The following is a 26,092-nucleotide window of genomic DNA, read 5'->3' as shown; positions in this document are numbered from 1 at the left end:
AAGTATATTTTCCTATCTTCTACAAGGAAATGACGATTACAATTTCCCTAAATAAAAAAATGCGGTCAAGTATAATGAATGAGTCAATTTCAGTCCCGACAAAACAAACTCTATAAATACCCATCATTTGCAATTACTTTCAAAATCTTCCATTGGTGTAGAGGCTAAAAACAATGTTTACGATGCGGACTATCCTGGTTCGAATCTCATAACTATAAACTTTTTTTAATTAGGAGCACGTGACTGGTGCGTGACAAGGGGGCCCGAGGGTTGATGCGGAGTCTCAAGAGGGCCTGAGCGGTTATGTGGAGTCCCAAGGGGGACCACGCTCTTTGAATCGCTACGATACTCATTCCATCCTTCTCTGCATCGATTACGTCAGACGTTTCTCTCTTCCACTCATTAAAGTCTCTCTCTGAAATAGTTACCAAAGACGCACGACCTTGAAGTGCGCTCGTTCCCGCTTTGTTCATCTACTAAAAACCTGCAAAATTTGTATAATGGTGATGCAATATAAAAATTATTATGAAAGGTCTCAAACTTACTGTTAGTGAGGTTGGCCGTGTCGAAAATAATGTTACAGTTAAACAATTGAAACATGTCAATACAATAAACAAGTCACTACATTAAAAGTGGTTGACTCCTCACTGGATACAAAGAAGAATATTGAATTAAAATTTACTCTAAATCGTTATTTGTTTTAAAATTATGGATTACCGGTAAAAGACATGTGTTTGAAGAACAAAGAGAGAGACAAAAAACAATTGACAATGACAGCTGTCATGTAATTCACTTTTAAAAAGTGTGTTTGTTTGTTTGTAGATGAAAAAACTATGGAACAAAAGAGAACTATTATGGTGCAAGTGTGATCAGAGACATCTGCTATTCTGTAAGTAACTCAATGAGAAAACCCAAAAATCAAATATGTTAATTAATTGACAACACCCTCATTAGTCTTGTGGAAAACAATTGAATAGGTGTTGTTAAATGAAAGTAAAACCCTGCAATAGGGAGGTTGGAAGTTTATTAAAAAAGAAAATATTTAAAATGTTATGAAATTATATTAATGAAAAACCAGAATTATTATTGGTTTGGAAATCATGTAGATTTTTGTCAATGTCTAATAAAAAGGCATAGATTTCACTGAGGTGATCAATGTCTGATCTTTTATTAAGGCAATTAGTGGATTGTAATATAAATGACATTTCCAAAAATAATCTTTTATATGTATTTTTTTCCATTGTTAAAATTTTTGTTGAATTGTAGTCCATTTTATGACCTTTTTTGGAAACATGATAACTGAGAGCACATCTCTCAGGATGTAATCTACTATCACTTTAATGTGAGCGGATTCTGTCTTTGAGTAATCTTGACGTTTGACCATATTCCCTACCAAAATTTAAACATGGAATGGAATAGGTTAATTGAAATTGAAAGTTGATAGGAGTTTTCTCAAGTTTCGAAAATAATTTATTAATGGTGAATATCGTTCTGAAAGCTATTTTTACATTTAAATTTTTGAAAATTCTGCATAACTTGGGTGTCATATCACTTATGTATGGTAAAGAAGAGAAAATTATAGGAACTGGAGGTTGGGGCTGATCCAAACCAATAATAATTCTGGTTTTTCATCAATATAATTTCATAACATTTTGAGTATCTTCTTTTTTAACAAACTTCCAACCTCCCTAGGCAAGGTTTTACTTTCATTGAAATACCTCTTCAGTTGTTTTCCTCAAGACTAATGAGGGAGTTATCAATTAATTAACATTTGATCTCTTTGTTCTTCAACCACATGGCTTTTACCGGTAATCCATAATTTTGAAACGATTTTTAGTAAATTTTAATTCAATATTTTTCTTTGTATCCAGTGAGGAGTCAACCTCTTTTAATGTAGTGACTTGCTTATTATATTGACATGTTTCAATTGTGTAAATGTAACATTTTTTTCGATACGGCCAACCTCACTAACAGTAAGTTTGAGATCTTTCATAATAATTTTTATATTGTATCACCATTATACAAATTTTGTAGCTTTTCCTTGAAGATGATAATAATAACCCAAAGATATTTTCCTAGTTTTGTATATATATATATATATATATATATATATATATATATATATATATATATATATATATATATATATATATATATATATATATATATATATATATATATATATATATATAACTAACGTGAGAATAAAATATAAAATGGTTCAAAAACAGATAGAAAAACATTAAATAATGACAGTTGATAAAAATTTTTTAGCTGACAATGTCAAGTGGGAAAATTCTGAATGAGGCTATTGGCCTCACCAGCGCGGCTGCACCGCGCTGGTGAGGCCAATAGCCAGAAACACGGTGTCCGCGGTTTGCCCCCCTTTTTTTTGAGTGTTGTGTCCACGAATTATTTCGTTCTTGATTTGTATCATACACACTCGATAAAATCTCTATCTATCTATCTATATATATATATATATATATATATATATATATATATATATATATATATATATATATATATATATATATATATATATTATTTTGTGGTAGAGTATAAGAAATTGTAAAAGTTATCCTCAACTATTTGAGGTTGGATTTTAACCTCGAATAACTTTTAAACGAGTCAACTTTGCAAAAAATCATCTCAGACCTTTTTTTTAGATCGTTAAATTTCCGACAAGAATATGTATTGATTTTCATTCATTCATTCATTCACAGTTCATATGAAAGTAGTTGTTTCGAAAAGACTTTTTCATCATATGAAAGTAGTTTCAATTGAAAAGGGTATGGTTTTAGGAGAGATTAATTTTAGGCAAAAAAGGTGTTGGCTTTCTACTCCTCCATCTTTATACAAAAAAAGTGGGAGTTTTCAACATTTTTTAGTGATGGGGAAGTAGAAAGCCACGAATTATTTCGTTCTTGATTTGTATCATACACACTCGATAAAATATATATATATATATATATATATATATATATATATATATATATATATATATGTTATAACTCCCTTGAGAAAAATAACTTTTTAAAAATTGATATTTATTGAACAGGGGAAACAGATCTGTATCCCCAGAGTTGAGTAGTAACAGTATGACAACTAGAATACAACTAACTATTACGCCACGCAGGACGTTTTTTATATGAAAAAATATCATGAAGTAAGCGTCTGGGTGAACAAAGAACAGTAAACGGCGCCTGAGATCTTTCTGGAACTGCGTAGGTGCCGGATGTTGATTCAGCTATGTTCTTGAGATGGTCACCTTGGAGATGAATGGTAGAGGTCAGCCATGGGCATATAACAACTCCCCTTTACCAAAAAAAGTTGGTTCCTTATGAAGCAACTTTTGGGCTGTAAAGTATAAAAAATATATTAGTAATCGTCTAATGTGATTTCCTCGTCCTCGGGAATCTCATCTTGAAGGCTAGGTCTTCTTCTTGGGAACATACTTGTAAAACGCTTAAAAGGCCTGAAGGGTCTTGGAGGCGGTGGTGGGTTGTTGACATCTGCAATTGCTAGGCTGCTGCGACGTCTTCTTCTGCATTTACAAAAGGTGTAGAGAATTATTAGCACAATAATTAGCGTAATGGTGAAGTATGTAAACCAAGAAATATGTTTGGTTACATATGGTTGATTTATTAAATCATCCAAGGTTTTAGAATATGAATCAAGTTTGTGTTTGGCAATTTCCAAATCATCGACATTCAAATCGTTCAATTTCAATGGCTTCAGTTTTGGAATACTTGATTTGTCCGGTAGGTTATTGCAACATTCGTATGGTATTAAGACTGGATGTGATCCATACGAGATATTTGAATATTTCGAAAATCTGGAATCAGCTTGAATTTTTGTTATTCCAATAAAGGCACTGCATTCCGTTTCAAGGGTTATGAGAGAGTTTTTATTTATTAATTCCGTTTTCACTTTCTTTTCGGGACAATTTATAGTCACTTGTAAAGGTTCCGAGAGTATCACTAGCCATAGGTTCGTTTCAATTTTGTGCACCTTATAATTCTGACTGAAAAATAAGGAGCTCTGACAGTTGGTTGGAACGTTTTTCGTGTACTTGAAAATTTGGGCTTCACAAATTGAGTTTTGGTCAATCGGATATGCGAACATATTGTAACACAGTTTAGTTTGGAATGTCAATGTCTTACACGCACTCATATCCGTGATTGGTATGAACATTAAAGAGTCATCGTCTTTCGCGATATATTGTTGTGAAATTTGCAAAATATGATGTAGCCCTGTTCTATCATCAAATATTGGAATGGGGTACACATGATATAGGGTATAAATTGGAGGTTCAGTCAATGGGATTTTGAGTACAAATATTAGGTTGTGCTCAGTTTGAAAAGCTTCTAGTTCGATTATTTCGAGATATTGAGCTATTTTGTCCAATTTTGGTTGGAGAGGAAGGTTATTTCTTCTTAAATTTTGAGAAATTTCTAGTAGTGCATTTATTAAATGATCAGGTGTTATGATTGACGAGTGAATAATATTCAATCTTGCAAATGTGATTGAATCCAAGGCGTCATCAACGTTTTCTTGAATAAATAAAAAGCTTTCCATAAGTTTTTCACAAATTTCTATAAATTTCAATTTTGCTTCCACTTGTGCTATTCTGTCGTTCAGTTCTGTTATTGACTTTTCTATGACTCGAATGTCTTCATTAAATGTTTTTTCATCAATTTGCAGTTTTCTTATTGTTGTATTGAAATTTTGAATTACGGTAACGGAAATTTGATTTTTTAATAAATTCTCTAATTGATGTTCATCGTTATTTAGCCTGTTTATTGAGTTTGTATAAAATTCGCCATCTGAAGCGTCAAGATTTCCAGTAATTGATTTAAAAATAGATCCAATGCCATTTATGAGACCACGTTTATTTCGTCTAGGGTGTTTTGCATCCATTGCAATTTCACGAAACTTATCTCTCAACGCTTGAGCTAGTTGTAAGATAAGCCCGGTGTGCGTTTTGACTTCAGAGCGAAATGTGCTCATGCTTTGACCGTAAATCGAGGTCATGCCGATTAATGAATCTAGAATCTTAACGTTGTTATCAAAGGCTTCTTTGATTTGGGAAATGTTTTTACTGACGAGTAGCGTCCATTTGTCGTTCGTAAGAATAATATTACCTTTTTCATGATAATATACGCCTACGGTATTGTTGATTGTTTCGATTTTGTATGGACTGGTTACAGGGAACGCTACTGTTCCGAGCAGTAGGAGTGACCTGAAAATAAATTTAATTTTCATTATACGGTTTCATCCTATCAAAGTTCACTTTTGTTCTTTGATTTGTTTGCACATTTAGAAGTATTGCTGAGTTTTGAAAGAGTTGTTCAATTATGAATGGGCCGTTGAATTTATTTTGCAATTTGTCTTTTATTTGCGATTCCTTAACGTAAACTTTATCGCCTACTTTGTAATTGGGTTTTTCTCCAGAAATATTTCTGTCGAAACGGATTTTAGCTTTCTCCTTTTTCCTTTCGATTTTTTCTCGTGCGACTTTGTAATAATGAGAGAGTCTATTATTTAGGTCTCTCACGTATTTTGTAATAAGTTGTTCTTGATTATATAGTTTTTCTGGAGGCCTGCTTGCCGTGTGTCCGAAAACTAATTCATGGGGTGTAAATCCATGAGATTTGTTCTCAGAGTTATTATAACATATTACCGCGAATGGTAATAGATTAAAAGGGTGATCATCTGGGTGTTCAGCCAGATGGGCTCTAATCATTTCTAATAATGTTGCATGGAATCTTTCCACAGATCCGTTGGATTGGGGATGATTGACACTAGAATATGTTAGCTTTATATCAAAAAGGGTACAAAGGTCTCTTAGAAGGGCATTATCGAATTCTCGACCATAATCACAATGGATTCGTAATGGGGTTCCATAGTGCTGGAAAAATAAAAGTAGGGTATCTGAAATATTTTTTGCTGTTTTGTCTGGGATTGGATACACTTGTGTGAATTTTGTCAGTTCGTCACGTATACTCAATGCGTAATTTTTCGTTGGGATTTCAACTACGTCAATGTTTATTCTTTCGAAAGCTGTTTTAGGCGTTTCGGTTATGACTAATGGGTTGTTTAAATTTTTTCGACAGATTTTTATTTTTTGACAAACATCACAAGCTTTTATGAAATTTTCAACATCTTTGTTGAGTCCTTGCCAATTATATTTTTCACGTATTCTACGAATTGTTTCATTGATACCTCGATGTAAATTACTTTTTCCGTTATGATTTTGATCAATTATGATTGGGATTTGATCTTTATCCGGAGTGGTAATGATGTTATTGCATATTTTGAATTTTATATCCTTTTGAGCAAAAATAAAACATAGAATTTCTAAAATGGGAAGTTCAGGATTAGTTTCAATGCAATATACTTTAGAGGGATCTAAATCATTTTGACTTCTATACAGGGTGAGAAACAAGTGTTCAATCACCGATTCTGGATCATAAGTGAGAGGAACTATATAATATTTTCTGTTTTTTATTGTTTTGCTTGATACAATATTTATTTTGAGATTTCTGAATTCGTAATCTTCTTCAAGAATATCCTCAAAGATTTTATAGTGAAAGTCTTTCAATTCCTTTTGTCTAGGGAATATTAGAATGTTTTTATTTTCTTTATCGAGAAATTGGCAATTGGAATACTCGACTTTTGAATAATCAATCAGAGATGTTGTTTTGTATAAATTTACGAATGTTGTGAACTCTTCGGTTATCTGTTCTGGTGTATATTCTGATTGATCGCCTTCACGGTTTTCGGGGTTTTCAGGGTTTTCAATATTTTCAGGGTTTTCAGGGTTTCCTTCGGATTCCTCTGGTTCTTGTACCGGATCTTGGATTATTTCAAGATCTAGTTCTTCATTTGTTGGCAAAATGAAGGTACCTGAAGGTATTAGTTTTGTATTAAAAACGAGACAGGCTTTTGTGGAATCAACTTTGATTCTTGAAAGTGCGTCAGCGTTTTTATTTATTCTTCCGGGTTTATATATAATTTCATAGTCGTATTCTTCAAGCTTTAAACGCCATCTTGCGAGTCTACTTCCTGGATCTTTTATGGAAAATAGCCAAGTTAGGGGTCTATGGTCCGTAATTAGTTTAAATTTTCTACCGAAAAGGTAGGGCCTAAAATGCTTAACTGCCCATACTATTGCCAATAGCTCTCGTTCAATCGTGGAATACTTTGATTCTGCGGAACAGAGAGTTCGCGATGCGTATGCAATAGGTAGGTCCTTGCCAATAGGGCCTTGGGATAATACGGCTCCGATAGCGTATGCGCTTGCGTCTGTAGTTAAAAGAAATGTGTCTTCGAAATTTGGGTATATTAGAATTGGGGTTGAAACAAGTGCTTGTTTTAATTCTTCGAATGATTTTCTACATTCATCATTAAAAATGAAAGGTGTGTCTTTTTGAAGTAGTTTCGTGAGGGGTTTTGATATTTTAGCAAAATTTGGGATAAATTTTCTATAGTATCCGGCTAATCCTAGGAATGATTTTATACTTTTCTGGTTTTGAGGTTCTGGGAAATTTATTATACAATCGACTTTGTCGGGATTTGGTTTTACTCCGTCTTTGGTTATTACGTGTCCAAGATATGCTACTTCCTTTCTAAGAAATTCACATTTATCTGGTTGGATTTTGAGATTGGCTTGGCGGAGTCTTTTAAATACTTCTTTTAGTCTGGAAATGTGCTCATGAATGGTAGGGGAATAAATGATGATGTCGTCCATATAGACAAGACATCGCTCATTCTGGATTCCGAGAAGAATGTTATCCATCACCCTTTGAAATGTTGATGGAGCATTCTTGAGGCCAAAACTCATCCTAAGAAATTCGTAATGGCCATTTTCTACCGAAAATGCTGTTTTGGGAATGTCCTTGTCATCGATTTCGATCTGGTGGAAACCAGAAGCAAGGTCCAAGGTGGTGAAGTATTGACATTTGCCAAGTTGGTCCAGAAGGTCCGATATCATTGGAAGAGGGTATTTGTCATCTACAGTAAGCTCATTTAACTTCCTATAGTCGACAACTACACGCCATTTTTGTTTTCCTGATGCATCTATTTTCTTTGGTACAACCCAAACTGGAGATGACCAGGGAGAAATAGAAGGACGTATAATTCCATCTTCTAGCATTTTGTTTATTTGTCGTTTCACTTCCTCTTTATGAATTTGAGGGTAGCGATATGATTTGGTAAAGACCGGTTTTGCATCTTTCGTGTCGATTGAATGTTTTATTTCATTTGTGAATGTGAGTCGATCACCTTCCAAATAAAAGATGTCTGAAAATTCCAAGCAAGTTTGCGTAATTATTTCGGATTCTTCTTCGTTCAAATGATCTAATCTTAATTGTTTTTTTATTTCAAATTCCCTATCTACATAATTTTTTTCGATTTTTGTTTCGTTTATGGGGTTCAAGGAAAAATTTTGAATTGGTTCAATATCCAGATTATAAAATTCTACTACTTTAGGTATAGCGTTTGAATTTATAATTGAAGTGAAAAATTCTCCTTTTTCATTTACTTTTACTAAGGCGTTTGGCAAACGAACATTTTCTTTATTCTGAGCTACCAGTATAGCATCAGTATTTGAGAGATGACATTTTAATTTAAAAATTCCTTCTGTCCGAGGTTCGATTTCTATAGTATTTGGAATTTCGTCTTTTAAATATTGGTAGTAGTCAAATTTACTTTCAAAAGCATAATTGTCAGGGTCGTATTCAAAAATATCGTCAAGTTCTGCGGTTGATGTTTCTGGGTCCAACGTAACTTGGTGTTTCTTTTCTGAATTTTGACAATTTTGGGAAGACTCTGGTACATTATTCGAGTCTATCACTTTGAAAAGAGGTATGGTTTTGAAATCAGTTATTAATTGTTTGTTTTGAAAATCAACAACACAATGATAGTGTTCCAAAAAATCAGCTCCGAGAAGTCCGTCAAAGTCTATGTCAAGATTGTGTATGTAGATTTTGTGGGGGTCAGTGTCTGAAAAGGGCACCAGTACTGATTCGGTTATTTGAATTCTTTCGTTAGTAATACCTTGAATCATAACATTTTCTGGTGAGCGATTTCTATATTTTTCGACAGTTTTGGGTTTAAATACTGAAATTCCGGCTCCACTATCTATTAGAATTTTGAATGTTTTTGTGGCATCCATGATATAATATAAATTTTTTGAATTAAGCATAAATGATTTTTCTATACGAATTTCTGCTCTGGAAAATTCAGGTTGGAATCCAAATTCAATGTTTGTATTTGGGTCTGAATTTCTGACGTTGGGTCGATAGGAGGAGGGTCTGCTGCTGTTGAGCCAAATTGAAAATCCTGATTGAATTGATTTTGCGGGTAATCAACAGAGTCAACGTTCGGGTTTTCATGAAAATTTTGATATGTTGGAAAACTGGCTGCATAGTCTTCGTATTCGTAGGGGTTTTCAGAAAGTTCATTAAAATTTTCTTGATAACTATCTATGCCTTGATTGAGATAATGTGCTCTTTGAGTATTTGTTCGATTAAAATAAGGATTGGGTTGTATAGCCGATGGTCTTTGTTGGTTTGGGTTTTGTTTAATTAACGATGGCCTATTTAGATTTTGATTTGATGCGGGTTGATTAGGTCTGACACCTTGCGTTTGAAAATTTGTTTTTTGAAAATTTTGTTGGCTCGATGGATTTTGTTGGAACATGGGTTTTTGAAAATTTTGTTGGGGAATCTGTCTGACTCTACACTCGGTTTGGAGGTGTCCCTGTCGTTTACAGAGATTACAAAATTTTTGTTGTGTAGGGTTTTGTGGTTTTTTGTATTGGTTAAGATTCATATTTTTATTGAGTTTCTGTTGTTGGAAGTAAGAGAGTTGTAATTCTCTCTTAATTCTCTGGACAGCTTCGAGCATTGAGGGTGGATTTCCTGCTGTTACTATTTGTCCGATTGTTGGCTCTAAACCTGCTAATAGCGAGTTTAGCGTCATGGTTTCGATAAGATTTTGTTGGGCTTGTTTTTCTTCTGCGGTGAGCGGTTGTTTTTGTATAGCCGCATGCATTTTTGCATTATGAGTTTGAAGTCTGTTAATAAAAACAAGAGGAGACTCATTTGGCATTTGGAAAATTCTCTGCAGGTCTTGAATTAAAGAGGCTAAATCTCGAGAATCACCAAAATATTGGTTTAGCAATATTTTAATTTCTTCCCAAGTTTCTGGGTTGCGAGAACTTATTAATTCTGCTGCTTTACCTCTGAGTTTGTTTTTGATATGTAAAATAAGTAAAATTCTTTGGTCTTGAATTGCCATGCGGTAAGCGGTATTACACGCACTTATGAACGTATTAAGAAAAATTTGATCACCGTCATATTCTGGGACAATTGAAAAAAATTCACTCAATTTATAGGGTTCAAGTGGGGGTGCACTGGGTGAAGCATTTGTGTTGGGCATTTTTGAAAATAGAACAGTACACACAAGAATAGAAATATTCAATTATATTAAAAATCGAGATGATTCTTTGTTTGTTCCTTACCAAAGGATGTCCATGGAGGATGAAATCCGGCTTCACTAGCGTTGCTCCGGCGAAGTTAGCGTGCGCTTGTTCTTCTACCGTTGAAGAGACCGTCCTGCTATGGTCCTGTGGCTTGGGGTTGTTGGTTCTTCCTTGAAGGATTAGGATCCACCACTATCGGTTAGGCTGTTCCTTGTTTCGTATAGTGTTGAAGGATCCTACCGACTGCGCCAATTTTGTTATAACTCACTTGAGAAAAATAACTTTTTAAAAATTGATATTTATTGAACAGGGGAAACAGATCTGTATCCCCAGAGTTGAGTAGTAACAGTATGACAACGACATCAGAAATAAAAATACCGCTGGGTATGATGAGATTTCGGTAAAAATACTTTTGAATCTACCAGACAATACATTGGAAACTTTAGTTAATCTCATTAATGCCTCCTTCGAAACTGGCTCATTCCCTCCTTTTTTTTAAGACTTCAATTGTTATTCCCCTACAAAAAGGTGGTGATTTGCACAATCCTCCAATCTGCGGCCCATTTCTCTAATTCCAACCTTAGCGAAAATTATTGAAAAATTAGTGAATGAACGATTGAATGATTTCTTAACGAACATCAAAAATGTCACTCCATCTAGTCGACGAGGTACTAACCAACTGCATATTCGTAATTTGCCCGATTCCTCTGAATAAGGAAGAAAAACTTTCTTATTAGTCAATGGGCTATGCTTGAAGACTGGCAGTTCGCTCCAACTTCGGAAGAGGAATGAAATACTCTGAAAGAATTCCGATTTTCAATTGTGGAATATCATTGATTTTAGGTCGATGATGGTCACTATCTTGCACTGATGAGTGGCTAATAAGCCCGAAACCGGTCTGCAAGTGTGCCCGTTCCATAATTGAAGGTCGACTCTTTCAGTTGTATTGCCAATTGCATATGCAAGACATTTTCTGTGAAGATTCCTGCACTGACGCCTGTCTGATATAATCCAACGCCCTTCGTGGTATTAGCCAGGGGAGTAGTTGTTTTCTGATAGGCGTCAGTCCATTAAACCTACTGTGTAGGTATATAGAGACTGGCTTGAACGTTTGAAGTTCCATTTGCTTTAGAATTGTTTACTGCCAGTCTTCAACCATAGCCCATTGACTAATAAGAAAATATTTTCATTGTATTTGTACCTGTTTTATTCAAACCTTTATTAATTGCCAGTTTTCATCTATACACCAATAGTTATGCTTATATTTGTACCTACAAATCTTTTTCGATGGGATACAAAATCTTCTGACGAAAAAGTATATTTTGATTTGATTTGATTTTTCAAAATTTCGCTTTCGAAATTTATTCCTTTCGGTTTTCGTTTTCAGATATAGCCGGCAGTGGCTCATATCTCGTATTAGGGAGTATGCAAATGATCGAAATTGTGGGGAATAATCTATTCGTATTTCGAAGGTTGTGTATTTTTATTAAAACAACGATAAAAATAAAAACAACAATAAAAATTAATTGGCGCTCCGGGGCGACTTCATTGATTCCAGTGGCGCATTTGCTTCTTCAGCTGCAGGAAAACCGGAAAAAACCTGCAGCACCACATCATCTGAAGATCTTGATCTACCAATGTCCTCTCTCTTATAAAACAAAATTTAGGGTGTCTCCAGAGGCTCCAATAGATTCAATGTATCACCAGGACACTTCGTGACAGGACTATCGTCAAACTTAAACCAGTCCGTTTCGTCTTTGACCAAGGCGTAATAATGATCAAATTCACCGCCAGAACCACAGTGAACAATAACTGCATGAATATTATAATAGTGATCTATTAGATTGAAATGTTCATCTATTTCGAAACTTCCAAAAAGTTTCTTGCTTCCGTTAGAGGTTGAGTCTTGTTCGAAGATCATCAGTGTTATCATTAGATTGACTGGTGGATTGACTGGTCACCTGTTAGAAATTCCATTTTCACATGATTTAATAATAAGCTTTGCACGGACTGGTTATTAGACATATTAGAAAAAGCTAGATGAAGTTTCAGAAATTCACATAAGTTTTCGCTACCTCTTGAACATTTACTACAAAGTAAACAAGTGAGGATTTTTCCAGCAAAAGATTTACAAACACAAGACGAGATGCACTGTACGGAATGATTCAATCCAGAGCGGTCAGGAGTATTGATTTTGCTATTGTTTTGCTCACAAAGAGTATTCAACAAGAACCCCAAGAATTCGGAACAATCCTCTTGTTGTCCTAACGAGTATCTAGTGGACTTCAAAGACTCCAGGAAATCGGTTGGAGGGAAAGATGATACATTCTAACGAAACTGCAGGAAACATTCCCGTTCTCGTTCATCATTAAAACTTCGTTCTTGAAATTCTTCGTCATGAACAATACTTGTAAAATGCTATTCATGTAGCAAATGTTTCTCCTAAATTATCCAATCCAATTTTCTTCTCTAGATTTTCAGGACAACTCTACTGATTCGTAAGGAAGAACACGTTTCACAGAATCTCCATAAGAACCATTTCTCAAGCTGCAATCGATCCTTCCAAGTGAAGAAGGGTTTCGTAGAGGGATCAATTCGGATCTTGCTTCATGAAGCTCTTCCACTGAAAGGAAACCAGAACTACGAGGACTGTAACTCATATTTGGGGGGCAAGAATGACCTGAGTCCACTGACCGCACTAAAAAAGAAGAAGGTGGATCAATCACTTGTGAATTAACCTTGATAGGAGACTGATGAATATCCACATATCTCGGCTTGTTTCGAAGATATTTCAGTTCCGTACAGAAATTAGGGCAATGCATGATCTCATCAAAATTATGTGGAGGAGGAATAGTTTCAAGGACCAAAGCAGCATTGCCACGTTGAATAGCAATACTGATTCTTTCTATCAAAAAAGAGGTAGAACGGTGATCTTTGATTGCCTGGCCTATTCTCCTTCAGAGTTCATGAACGAATAACAGAGAATCCGGGCCATAAACACCAAAAGTTTCAACCGCTACTGGATAGAACAGATAGTTGTTACCAAGAATTTGGTATTTTTTTCTTTCCAATTTCTCGCCAGACAATGCTGCAGTTCCAGCAGACTTTGAACTTCCGGCTAGATGGGAAGCCGCGACCGTGTCAACGCAAGTGAAGTCCCATACCACAGGTTGTATTATAAATATATGAATGGAATGAATTATTCGTTACACATTCATTCATTCACAGTTCATATGAAAGTAGTTGTTTCGAGAAGACTTTTTCATCATATGAAAGTAGTTTCAATTGAAAAGGGTATGGTTTTAGGAGAGATTAATTTTAGGCAAAAAAGGTGTTGGCTTTCTACTCCTTCATCTTTATACAAAAAATGTGGGAGTTTTCAACATTTTATAGTGATGGGGAAGTAGAAAGCCAAAACTTTTCTTTCCCAAAAACTGATTTTAACTTTGTCAGCTAGACCAGTAAACTAACCGAGAAACTATGTTTGCAGGCGATAATACACGATTGTGGAGCAGTTAAATTGGGGACGATGATTATCAAAATATCTTAAGACTTTCTTGTATGAGATTGAGTTATAGCCAGCGACCCAGATAACCTGGAATATTCTGGAAAAATAGCACCATGATAACTGAAATACTAGAAAAATTGACATCACAGCAAATCAATTGTTGTTCCATCAAGATGGGGCATCTACACAAAGCTGCTCCCGTTTGCCAGTTATTGAACGATTTTTTTTCTGACGGCGAATTAATAGGATAGTTATTATGAAGTAGCCTCCTAGATCACCTCGTCTCACGCCGTTTGATTTTTTCAAACTCAGAAATATTATAATAATGACAATTATAAATTTTGGGTAATGAAAATCAATTGTATTTCTATGAGCGACGTCAGTTTCAACATTTGATAAAATGATTTTAAATAAAGATATATATCCATGAAATATCGAACGTGTCGCCTCCTTCTAGTAAAAAAATTGATTGGCTTTAGAGGTTAGGAGGGCGTGAAATCGCGCATTGTAGGCTAGGCTGTATGTTCAAAAATAAGATGAATTTTAATTTTTCTTAAAAATATTCATTCAGTTATCAATTTCTATTTTATCTCCTTCAAAGTATTCACCCTCAGATATAATACACTTGTTCTAGCGTTTTTCCCAACTCTCGAAGAAGTTCTAATATGCACTTTTTGGTATGTCCTTGAGCTCTTTCAGAAATTCGGTTTTCATGGGTGTCCTCAATCTTGGGAATTGGAAAAAGTCTAATCTGGAGAATACGGTGGCTGAGGCGTGTATTCGGTGTTGTTTTTGGAAAAAAAATTACGATCTGGCAATGACGAGTGAACAGCCGCATTATCGTAATGCAAAAGCAATGAATTGTTTTTTCCACAATACCGAACGTTTTCTTCGTATTGCTTCGTATTGCGTATTGCTTTGCGACGTCGTTACCATATACCCATGATTCCAATGATAACAATCTAAACGTTTTATTATTTTTTTATTTTTGTTCGATTTTTCATTTGATTATAATTTCATTCAGGCCATCCACCTTCAAACAAACGTTTGTGTTTTATTTTTGTCCATTTTCAGCCTTTCATTTCAATTTTCAATTTTATTTGTTCTTTCTAGGATTTCAAATAATATATCATAATACACAATGGAAATTCGAACTGATAAAATTTACCATGAAACTTTGTCATCCACCTTCAAACGAATGTTTCAATTTGATTTTTGTCGAAAATCGTATTGAAATTGATAAACAAAACTCAAAGTACTGCAACTGTAGATAATGAAGTGAGACTGTCAGATGTGTATGTTACACGCAAAAGTATGAGGCAACTAAATCTTCCTTGAACTCAAAGAACGTATCAATAATAAAAAAAAGTTTCAAATTTTTGAAATTTGGGAGTCATCCAAACGCTGCTGAGAACGTCTCTGTAAACCACTCAGAATCCAACAGTCAGAAAGTCAGATCTGAGGCTAGTTGAAATACCTGTAATATACACCAAACATGATCCAGTCATTTAGAAATTCTAGCACACTTTGAGGGTAAAAATGATAAATAGGAATGGTATTCGTGTGGTACGAACTGTTATAGATAATAATGGTTTTCAGAAATCATGAGAAAGAATTGTCTTCATGCCAAAACTGCAACAACAAAAAGTTCATTCATTGTGGAGAGTAATGAATACTTGATAACGATAAAATAATTGTCATGATATCATGTTGAACTTTGACAATTAGATAGCCGAGTATTTCCAAGTGATATAATAGATACCCAATCAAAAATAAATGTTGAATTCTAGTACATGAGCACGCAAGCAAGAACATATTGACAGATGAACAAGTTTATGTATTAAAAAAACTGAAAAATGAAAAAAAAAATAATACATTACTGCATATTGTGAAACAAAGCCTGTCTGCCAGCCCACCTGCCTGTCGAAATGCGATAAATTTAAAAACTACTAACGAATTTTCATACGGTTTTCTACAATGGACGGAGAAAACCAAAAGATGGTGGAAGATAATGGTAAGTAATTTCTTCAGTTAGGCCCGTTTAGGGGGGTCTATATACGTAATAAGTTAAAGAAAAATTATCGTGGTTCGCGGGAGGCAATTGCAGAATAGATAATTGAAATTGCTCGAAAATCCGGAGGTGTCAAACATTTTTTTCCACAAAATTTCTTCAATTTATCGGTATTTTAACAAAAAAAAAACGCCCTCGCCATTTGCAATACTTTTCCGGTGGAAGTTAAGGCCCGCCATATTTTTGTAAATGTTTTCTTTTGAAATTTTTAATTTATTTCTTTTTTTTCAAACAATTATTTTTTAATAATCTTGCACAAAAATCATCACGCCATACCATTCCGACGGTCCAAAATACCCTAAAATTTGGTCCAGTAGTTGTAAAAGCGCCATGCTGTAAGAAATGACTTGCCAAAATCTTTCACCATCTCCCGGTCCAGAGTGATTCAATATGAAGGTTTATGTGTATAACTAATTAATGTTTTCAGTGAATTGGTGGATGTATGACAATGTTATCTATTAATCATCATCAAAAAAATACATTCCCCAATTCAAGCATTTCATACGCATTATTATTGCCCTTCACACTAATCAATTCTAAATATCATTCAAGATATCGCAAAAATAAAACTATCGCTTGACAAAATAAATGGGTGTGGCCTCACACACACATACACCGATGAAACAGGCGTCATGATGATAGTTTGCGATGGCACTGGTATTGTTTTACGTATAAGTTTTCATTTTTGAGATAGCAGTCTTGGGGTAGATCTCCAGAGAAGAACTTTCATAGGACATTTTGTTTGTTTGAATGTGTTGAGAATATTTTTTAATGGTCTGAAAAGATTCAACATATTTGGAATATAATAGTATAGAAAAAATAATGTAACATGCCAATGAATTAGTTAAAAAAGTTGAATAATATATATCTCAATCTTGTAGTTGTACTAAGCCAATCAATAGGCGCGTTTTTTGAAAATATTGAAAGGTATACAAAGACATTAAAGGAAAAAATAATTCAATATTTTTTGTCAGTGTACTTTGTGGATAATTTCACAATTACAAGTGAAGTTAACTTTTCCATCACCTGCCACATTTATAAGATATCAGTTTGCTTTGAATTTTCATAATGTTTTTTTATTCCATACCCTTTTTTCAAAATTCGTAGACTAACAATTACCAATAGTCAAAACTTCCGACCAACTGCTTAGCTTTGTTGCAAAATATAACTGATATGTAAGTGTGCCACGATCATTGTAAAATGCTGCGTTGCCAATTTTTCTTTTTTCTCTTCATCACTACGAAGTATGAAATAAAGTAGCTTTCCGCTGTCTGTCCCTACGCAACGAATCCTCTTTGTCAAATTCGAAAAAAGCTGTTCATATGAAAACTGTTTTCAAGAAAATCGATTTCTCAGTATTTTCTCCTCCAGACTGTTTCTTCTTCAGTCTTAAGAATGGAAATGGATTTATTATGTAAAACACTGACGTTTTTGAGACAAAATTTTGATATTTCGACTTTATTCATTCGGTTTTGTTTATGTTCATCTGCAAAATGGACATGGCATAGAATTTGTAGATCTTTATGTTTATGCTTGTCTGGTGAGTAGATAGATAGTATATTTCATACCTTCGGTGAATCTTAAATGTGTCGCAACAATTATTATATTCAGTATCTATTACAATTTGATTGAAGGGCGTACTGGTTTAGCCACGAAACCAAACTGCTCAGGAGATTCATAAAAGTTGATGGTTGGAAATGACTCCCCTTCGTCGATGGGGACGTTGTTTTTCTATGTTGCAACACTCGGTTTCCTGACTGCGGTTCAACACAGGGTGCACCTACAACAGAAAAAATTCTCAAATCGAAGTTCAGAGAAACAACAATCTGAAGCGAAAAGAAATTTAAACTGACTACCCAATTTCCTCAACCTAGTTGATACTGATAAAGGGAAACCGGAAGTAAGATAACCCTTTCAAATTAAACAGGATTTTTGAGTTCTAATCCGTTTGATTCAAATTAACTGTATACTGAGAATAGTCTCGCCAAAATTTAAGGCCCTGGGTGGTCATAACATTTGCGGAAAAAATATACCAAAAAGATTAGTAATGGGGAATTATTTCCAATATTCAACAAGGTTTTCATATCTTTTGGCATTTCCAAAGTCTTCATTATAAAGATTCATTTGTTCAACGGATAGTAAGTCCACCTTCAGCTCAGTTTCTTTTCGCCCTACTCCACTTATGATATTGCAAGTGGAACTCCAATGTGAAACGTCCTGGCTTCTATGTGGTTTTATTTCACCTTCCGTTTCCAATTTCAGATTTGATTTCGAAATAGTATCAATATTTTCTCTTTGCAAATAACACATATTTTTTAACATTATAAACATTACTGTAGTTGAAGCTTTATTCTCAAGAAACTTAACGTGTTCATGATACAGAACTTCAACTAGAATTTAGAATCTATCTGGATTATAATGCTCCCAAGCGTCTTCGAGGATCTTTGTTGCAGCGACTTATCATAGCATATTTCAAGGTATAGATACACTGAATATACCTACATGGGTTCTGCTTCAAAATTTATTGATTTTTTCTGCACTGAAATTTTAGTTGTTAAACATTGTCTTGGAGAGTAAGCTGGTGAATGGACATCTTTCTGAAATTGAGAATCGAATCAGTACCTACCGTTCAACATATTATTTAAAAAAAATTAAAATTTAACGGGAAAATGTTTGATGGATTGGGATTGCGGTTGAAAGGAAAGATTTGCACTCTTAATGGACTCTTGAGTTTATATTCAATTGATAGATTTGCATTCAGCTATTCTCTCGAATGAAATATGCAATGATAATTTTTTTACAAAATTCCTTCTTCTTAATTTCATTGGAAGCTTCATCTACATTGAATTACTGTTTGTAACACGTAAATACCTAGGAACATTAGTTGATGGTAATTCGGGTAATTAAAATTGGCAACACTGCTTACTGCTTGATGAGTTGATTATAGTCAGCTTGCCAGTTCATTGTTACTTGGTTCGTGGTTGGTAGTTCGTATTTGTCGTACCTTCGAGGACAATATGTTGACATTCTAATTCACCTCTCCGAAGAAAGTCTTCCAGATGACAAGTGTTCTTTTGTGGTCGTTCCCTTTATTTTCGAGTATATGGCCGGTTTTAAGAAAAGTTTTCATTATAATTAACCATCAGAGAATAAAAAATCGACAGAAGGAAAATGTGAGTACTTCAAGATATAACTAGTTAAAACTGTCATAGCTAGTGATAGTTTTTCATTGTTATTGACAAATACATTGAATAAAAAACACTACTGAGATTTTTTCAAACATTATCAAAAAGTATATCGCTGTGTTTTCAATATAAAATATTGTCAACAGATGTGACTTGGCTATTCTATAGAGAAATCACTGAAAATAGGTATTGAAACCTTTTCCGTTTCAATCTTATAATATGTCCCCATTGAGTGATCTAAATATATATATATATATATATATATATATATATATATATATATATATATATATATATATATATATATATGTATATATATATATATATATATATATATATATATATATATATATATATATATATATGTATATATATATATATACACTAAAAGTGTGTATATTTTACAGCTGTTGTTTATTTAATGGCCGTAATGAAATTGTAATGTGCAAACGACGAAGCATCGAGAAAAGAATTTTATCCAAATATAGAAAGTGCCACGAATATTTTGATGTAAACATTCCAAAAATGTCTGGAAGTACGAAATGGAAAGAAATTAAACGTGAAAATTCAAAAAGGAAGTCTATGATATGATTCCTAGAAATTTTCATTGGCCAGAAAAACTTCAGCTTCAGAAAATATTGGAATTATTATATTTATGATTGCCAAAACTGAAATGAATGATCATTTTTTCTGTAGAGGTGATCAATTGGCTTAAGCTACACCTCCAAAAAAGATCAACATTGTATTCATTCAATGTGGCTCTCAGTACATCATTTTTTTTAATAATATCCGAGATGAGAATCACATTATCTATAATGTACATTCATATTTAGAAATCAACGTAATGAGAAAAAAATTGATTTATGCGAAACAAAATGTCACATTTTTCAAGAATAAAGTTGTAAACCAACTGGTAACGAAAATAGCAGACTACAGAATACTGTAACGTTCTACTTAATACTTCTCAATCCATCAGACGGTTGTTGTCCTTGACATAGTTATTGAAAAATATACCCACTAAACCTGAATATCTCAACTGCATGTGACGTAGGTGCAAATATTACACAACATAACGATATATGAGTCGAATAATCATTTTTGGGAAACTAATAATCTGCTTAAATTATTAGATATTATGTAGGAGACGATTGGAGCATAATATACATTGATGTGTTTTGAGTGCAATATAACATAGTAAACTTTTTTATTCCGGACCATTGTCTAATATGATTCTAAAGTGATTTGAAATTTATGAAAGAACAAATAAAATTTAAATGATAAGCTACAAATATCAATTATATTGAGCAATAAAAACCTGAAATGAAATCATACTCAAATCAAAATTAGCAAAAAAATTAAAAAAGTGAACAATAACAAATGAAATTAAAAAGTTAAAAAAGGTTTCAAACCAAATTACTTCACGTTTCTATTGTTAGTTTCCACAATCGTCTTCGGGTGATCATCCGTAGAAACATTGTCAAGTGTTTCACCAGTTATAGCCAACATATATATGAAGTGATTTGAAACTCTGGCCATTTAAGAAGCCCACAAGGAGCCCCGAGTCTGGCTGAGATACGTTGATGACACCTTCATAATATGGAACCATGGGAATACAAAACTAGACATCTTCCTGAAACATATCAATAGCGTAAGACCTTTCATCATTTGCACAATGGAGAAGAAAGTCCACAACGAAATGCAATTCGTAAACGTATCGATGACCATCAATTGACTAAAAGGAGAATCATCAAGACTCTAGTAGAGCGTGCTTTCAGGCTCTCTAACACGAAGGAAGGTCTCGAAAAGAAATTATCACTCCAAAGTGATAGTGAAACTTTGGCTTAGAGACAGCAAGAGCCTCGCAAGGAAGAGAAGCCGCCAAAGAGCCTCGCAAGGAAGAGAAGCCGTCACAATCAGTGCTTGCACTTCCCTACATCAGAGGATTATCGGAAAGGATAAGAAGAATTGGGTCCAAGTACAACATAAGAACCTGCTTCAGTAGCAGCCTCAAGAAAACCAGGCCACCAAACGCGGACTGCGATTCCAAGAATTACATTTACCGGATACCTTGTGAGTGCAGCAAATCCTATATCGGTGAAACTAAGAAGCCATCAGAAGTCTGCATTGTTGAGCACAAGAAACAAACACAGCGAGGAGAAACCAGCCAATCGGGAGTAGCAGAGAATGTTTGGACATAATATGAAATGGTCCCAAGCTGAGATCATCCACAGGAAGGAACATTGGTTTGGGAGGAAATCCAAAGAAGCCGCATATATAACGTATTCAGTCAAGCTAGCGTGGAGATACGCAACATATAGATACCCATAATCAAGCGGAAAACTCCTGCCAAACTATTATCTCCGGCTCAACCCGTGAATTTGAGAGAGGAAAGAGGGGATAGGTGAAAACACTCGAATGACCTACAAATAGACATCTGTTGTGTGTTTTTGATCCTCATAGGGATCAAATTCACGACGTACCGGCAAAGACTCATTTGTCATATTCTGGTGATGTCTGGATTTTGGACATAGGTCCAAAATGTTTAATCGAGACTACAGCTTGAACTCGAATGGTACTCTGAATAGTTGAACATTGCGCGCGCTCTGCCTTCTATCTCGAAAATGGTTCACGACAAAAACAATCATTCAAAAGCTGAAGAGAATTTAATTCTCCACAGTGTTCATAGCACATACAAATAGCATGAAACCAATAGGAAACGAGATATTTGCAAGGTGTGAAAACAACGATTTTTTGAAGTTTGACTTTGAAATATCGGTATTCCCGGACACCCTACGATAAGTAGGTTTCGTGACAAGTTTTCGGGTGTGAAAATAAAGGTTCATAAAACAATATAGCTGACCGTCTCTCATTCCGAGATACTTGCCCTCATTTGACTAATATTCCTAGGGTATTGAATGAATACCTCAGACACACGCGATCAGAGCGGAAATAATTTTTCGAAAACATTTCTCAACTATCGGTGAGTTTGAAGTGTATTGTGAATTGTATGCTCATTTTAGGCTTCTATGACTCCCTATAGCGGACATTCAATGTGTTATTTTCAAAATAAAATAGTGGATTATTCTACCTTTACCGTTGAGCCGGCAAAACCAAATCGAAATACTCACATTTTGGATATTTTGAACTTTTAATAATTTTAGGCTCATTCTCAGCTCCCTCATCGCGCTATTGAATTGAATATTTGGGTGAGTAATTCAGACGCACACAGTAGATAAGGAAATGATAGTTTAAGCGTCCTATTCAGATTCAGAGGGTTCAGTTAGCTTCACTGCTAGCTGAACATATACATATATTAATTTCTGTTCTGTCTGTTTAAAATCTGTTTTTCCGTTAACCAGCTGTCGAACTCCTACGAACGAGAACCCTCAGAAGTCGAAACTTGTGCGAATTAAGGATTAACGAGGTCTTACCTTTTCATGTGTAATTCCTAACACGGAATTTTCTACAAATATTTGAATTTATCGTAGATTTTCATTGATAAATTAGTATTTTTGAATAGATTTTTTATTATTGTTCATTATTTTCATTATCGAATACGTTAGTTGTTACTGTGGTTGACTCTAAGACCGAGACAATCGGCTTATGGTCTGAGAAATAAGATACATATGTTTTCGAATAAAAATTGCAGAAAACTGCATCGATTCTTGTTCCATGTCTTGTGGTAGGCTCATTTCGGTTATTATTCATTTGAAGTTCTGATTAATTTTGTAGAAAGTTTGACAAGAGTTGTTCATCTTCGGACAGAAAATTAACATTGAAATCTCCTACTAAAATCAGTGGCAACGTATGATAATTTTCTCCTAATTCTTCAAAGCCTACTCGACCGTGAATGTGTGCTCGCACATCTCTCCTTACCTTACAGTAATATTCGAAACGTAACTCTTTCTCTCTCTTTATATCTCCCTCTCAACTTCCGTTCGCCTCGTCCGATTACACTTTTCGTCACGCTCTCGTCACTTATTTACCAGCTTACTTTCCCAGTCAAGCGCGCCTAAAAAATTTTTACTTAAAAATAACACTTGGAATAGTCGGCGATAGATGGAAATAGATGGATGGCTACAATGAAAATAAAATACTCAATATATTACCATTTTACCCATACTTAGTTGAAGAATAATTTCGAAATTTTTTTTCCGCATTTATCATGTACGTGTGCCTGAGGTAGGCACCCAAAAATTCAATTCAATCGAAGAACAAAATGTTGTTCAGTATCGTTCATCCTATGGATGAGCCTTAAAAATTATTGCAAGATCAAAATTTCCAAAAATTTCCTCAACACATGAGGAGTCAGCATTAGGGGTTGAAAGGAGCCTAAAAAGAGCCTAAAATTATAAATATATTTTTCTTCCACCCTGAGGAACCAGCTCAACTGTAAAGCTGGCAGAACTCACAATTTTTTTTAAAAAACCAACACATCGAAAGAAAGTCGTCGATGGGGGCAATAAAATCCAAAAATTATAAGGTAGCCTGATTCTAGATTTATTTGTCGTTGGGATCGGCCAGCTCAACGTTAAATTAGCAGAATGAAGGGCAAAACGATCTGAAATGGAATACAAAATTAGCCTAAAATTATGGGCAAAAAATTAATGAAAAAATTCAAAGTGACTCTGGTAGCTTAACAGGGGTGGAGTATTTTTTTATACAAACTGCTTTCATGTTTTAAATACCCACTTGCAATCCAGTTGAGATATGAGTTACCAGAAAAAGCAAGAGAGGCAGTTTAGCGGAAATGATATGAAATTGATAAAGCCTTCACACATGAGTGAAAGCTTCAAAGTATACCTCACTCTTGTTTGAAGTTGAATTTCATATAAATACTCAGAGAATAATAATCATTGTAAAGTAATGTAATTTGCGACAAAAATTTTATTCCGCAAGTAAATAGAAACAAAATAGCTGAAAATTGTGAAACACATTAGTTTCGCATATTTTGAAAAGTGTCTCGCTAACTTGATATACGAGGTACGTTCAAAAAATTAGATGAATTTTAATTTTTTTCGAAAAATATGTATTTATTCATGAATTTCTATTTTGTCTCCTTCAAAGTGGTCCCCTCAGATATAAGGCGCTTGTGCCAGCGTTTTTTCCAATTCTCGAAGCAGTTCTGAAATGTACTTTCTGGTATGTCCTTGAGCTCTTTCAGCGATTCGGTTTATATCTCCTCAATCGTCGTAAAATGAAATTGTTTCACAGTTCTCTTCAATCATAGGAACAGAAAAAAGTCGCAGATGGCAAATCTGCGGCGTGGTGGCTGAGACATGTTAACGGTGTTGTTTTTGGCCAAAAAATTACGAGCAAACAATGACGAGAGTTACGTGGTCATAGTTCCCACGACACGGCCATTCACACAGAGATTCAGCTGAGTAAGAGATATTCCAGGAATCCCTTATCTCGACATACAGTTAGCATCCAGTTAACATTATATTAATTATCATTCTGTTTGTAGCTCTCGTAAGAGACAGTCGTCTCTTGTTTGTAAAATAAATTATTTTCAAAAAGTTATTTTCTCGTTCCAATCATTTAATTGGCGCAGTCGGTAGGATTTGTGCAGCGTGAAAACGAACTTTTTGCGTCGTGGAGTTTCAACCCCTCAAGCACAAATTCAACAAGAATCCTTCGAGGACCACCCAGAACGAGCAGACAAGGAGACGACAGATCCCCAGGGAAGCTGCAAGGAATCAACGGAGAAGGAACTGGAACTTACAAGTAAGTGCCAAATATTTCCTTCTTGCCTTCACGAACCCTCTGTATAAGGACTTCGGCGAAGATATATAGTATCGTTCATTGCGAACAAATTGTTGTCTATTCGAGACGAGTAATTTTAAGTAACTATTTATTGAGGAAAACAATTATTTATTTATGAGTGAAATTGAAGATATTTCATCACGATTGAATAGTTTATCATTTCAAGAAAGTTCAGCAAATAATACTGAAAATTTTGATAATACTTTTCAACCTACAATGATTCCACCAGTTCCGCCCCAACCAACTCAAATAAATTGGAACCTTTTCAAATCTAGAATAAACAATTTAAAAATTTTTGTTAGTGATAGCAATACATTGAACAAATTGATCAGTAGATGCGATGCTATAGTTAACGCGTACAATGTGTTTAATGATGCTTCACTTAATGAACACGTTCTTGAATGTATTCAAGAAAAATGACAGGTAAAGTCGAGTATATGATTGGTAACAGAACCGAACTTAATACTTGGGACGCCTTAAAATCTGCTCTGAAACAATGTTTTTCGGATAGGAGAGATTTGGACTGTTTAGTTCAAGAATTAACTAGAAGTCGACCCCATAGGGGAGAAGACCTAATGACTTTCGGTAGTAGAATTCAATTAATCAAAAGTAATGTAGTTCAAAGAGTCAGTAACAACCCAGACTTAACTCCAGAAGAAAAACTTCACCAAACAACTCACTACGATAAAGTAGCCCTCAGTACTTTCATTGCTGGTTGTCCTGGTATTTTAAGAAATAATATGCATCTTAAAAAGCCAGCCTCACTGGAAGATGCCATGGCATACGTAAACGAGTTCGAAAATTTTGAAAAAATGTATGGCTCGTTAAACGATTATAAACCAAAGTTCAATACTTTCGGTAGACAATCCATCATGCCAAACGTCAACCAAAATGGCCCTAGATTCATACAACCTCAAAGACAAAATTTTCAAAACCAAAATTTCTCTAACCCAAATTATTTTTCAAAAAATGATCAGCATTTTTTCAATCCACAATTCTCAACTAGACCTAATTGGCCAAGCCAACCTATTAATATCCAACTCAGACAAATACCACCGCAAAGATACCCT

General features: G+C 34.5%; 1 protein-coding gene across 7 annotated transcripts in view; it reads left to right on the top strand.

Moving 5' to 3' along the window:
• LOC111512544 (protein fem-1 homolog CG6966) overlaps positions 1-26,092 on the top strand; it is a 452,752-nt gene that overhangs the window by 220,419 nt on the left and 206,241 nt on the right. Inside the window, exons 1-2 of one of the 7 annotated variants that reach the window (XM_074179256.1) lie at positions 19,122-19,244; positions 24,811-24,983. The exons of 4 other annotated variants lie outside the window; for them this stretch is intronic. Coding sequence is in view for 2 of the 3 variants with exons in the window: in XM_074179258.1 (XP_074035359.1) it covers positions 19,131-19,244 (114 nt within the window). In the remaining variant the exon portion in view is untranslated. Of the gene's footprint in view, positions 1-19,034; positions 19,245-24,810; positions 24,984-26,092 lie in introns of those variants that run through there. 2 more of the 7 variants (XM_074179258.1, XM_074179252.1) reach the window with 2 other exon arrangements.

This window comes from Leptinotarsa decemlineata, unplaced genomic scaffold (genome assembly GCF_025532065.1).
Source record: "Leptinotarsa decemlineata unplaced genomic scaffold, Ldec_3_MD MMD2_tig00004839_RagTag_RagTag, whole genome shotgun sequence".
Taxonomy (NCBI): Eukaryota; Metazoa; Arthropoda; class Insecta; order Coleoptera; family Chrysomelidae; genus Leptinotarsa; species Leptinotarsa decemlineata.
This window is presented reverse-complemented; position numbering and strand designations above follow the sequence as displayed.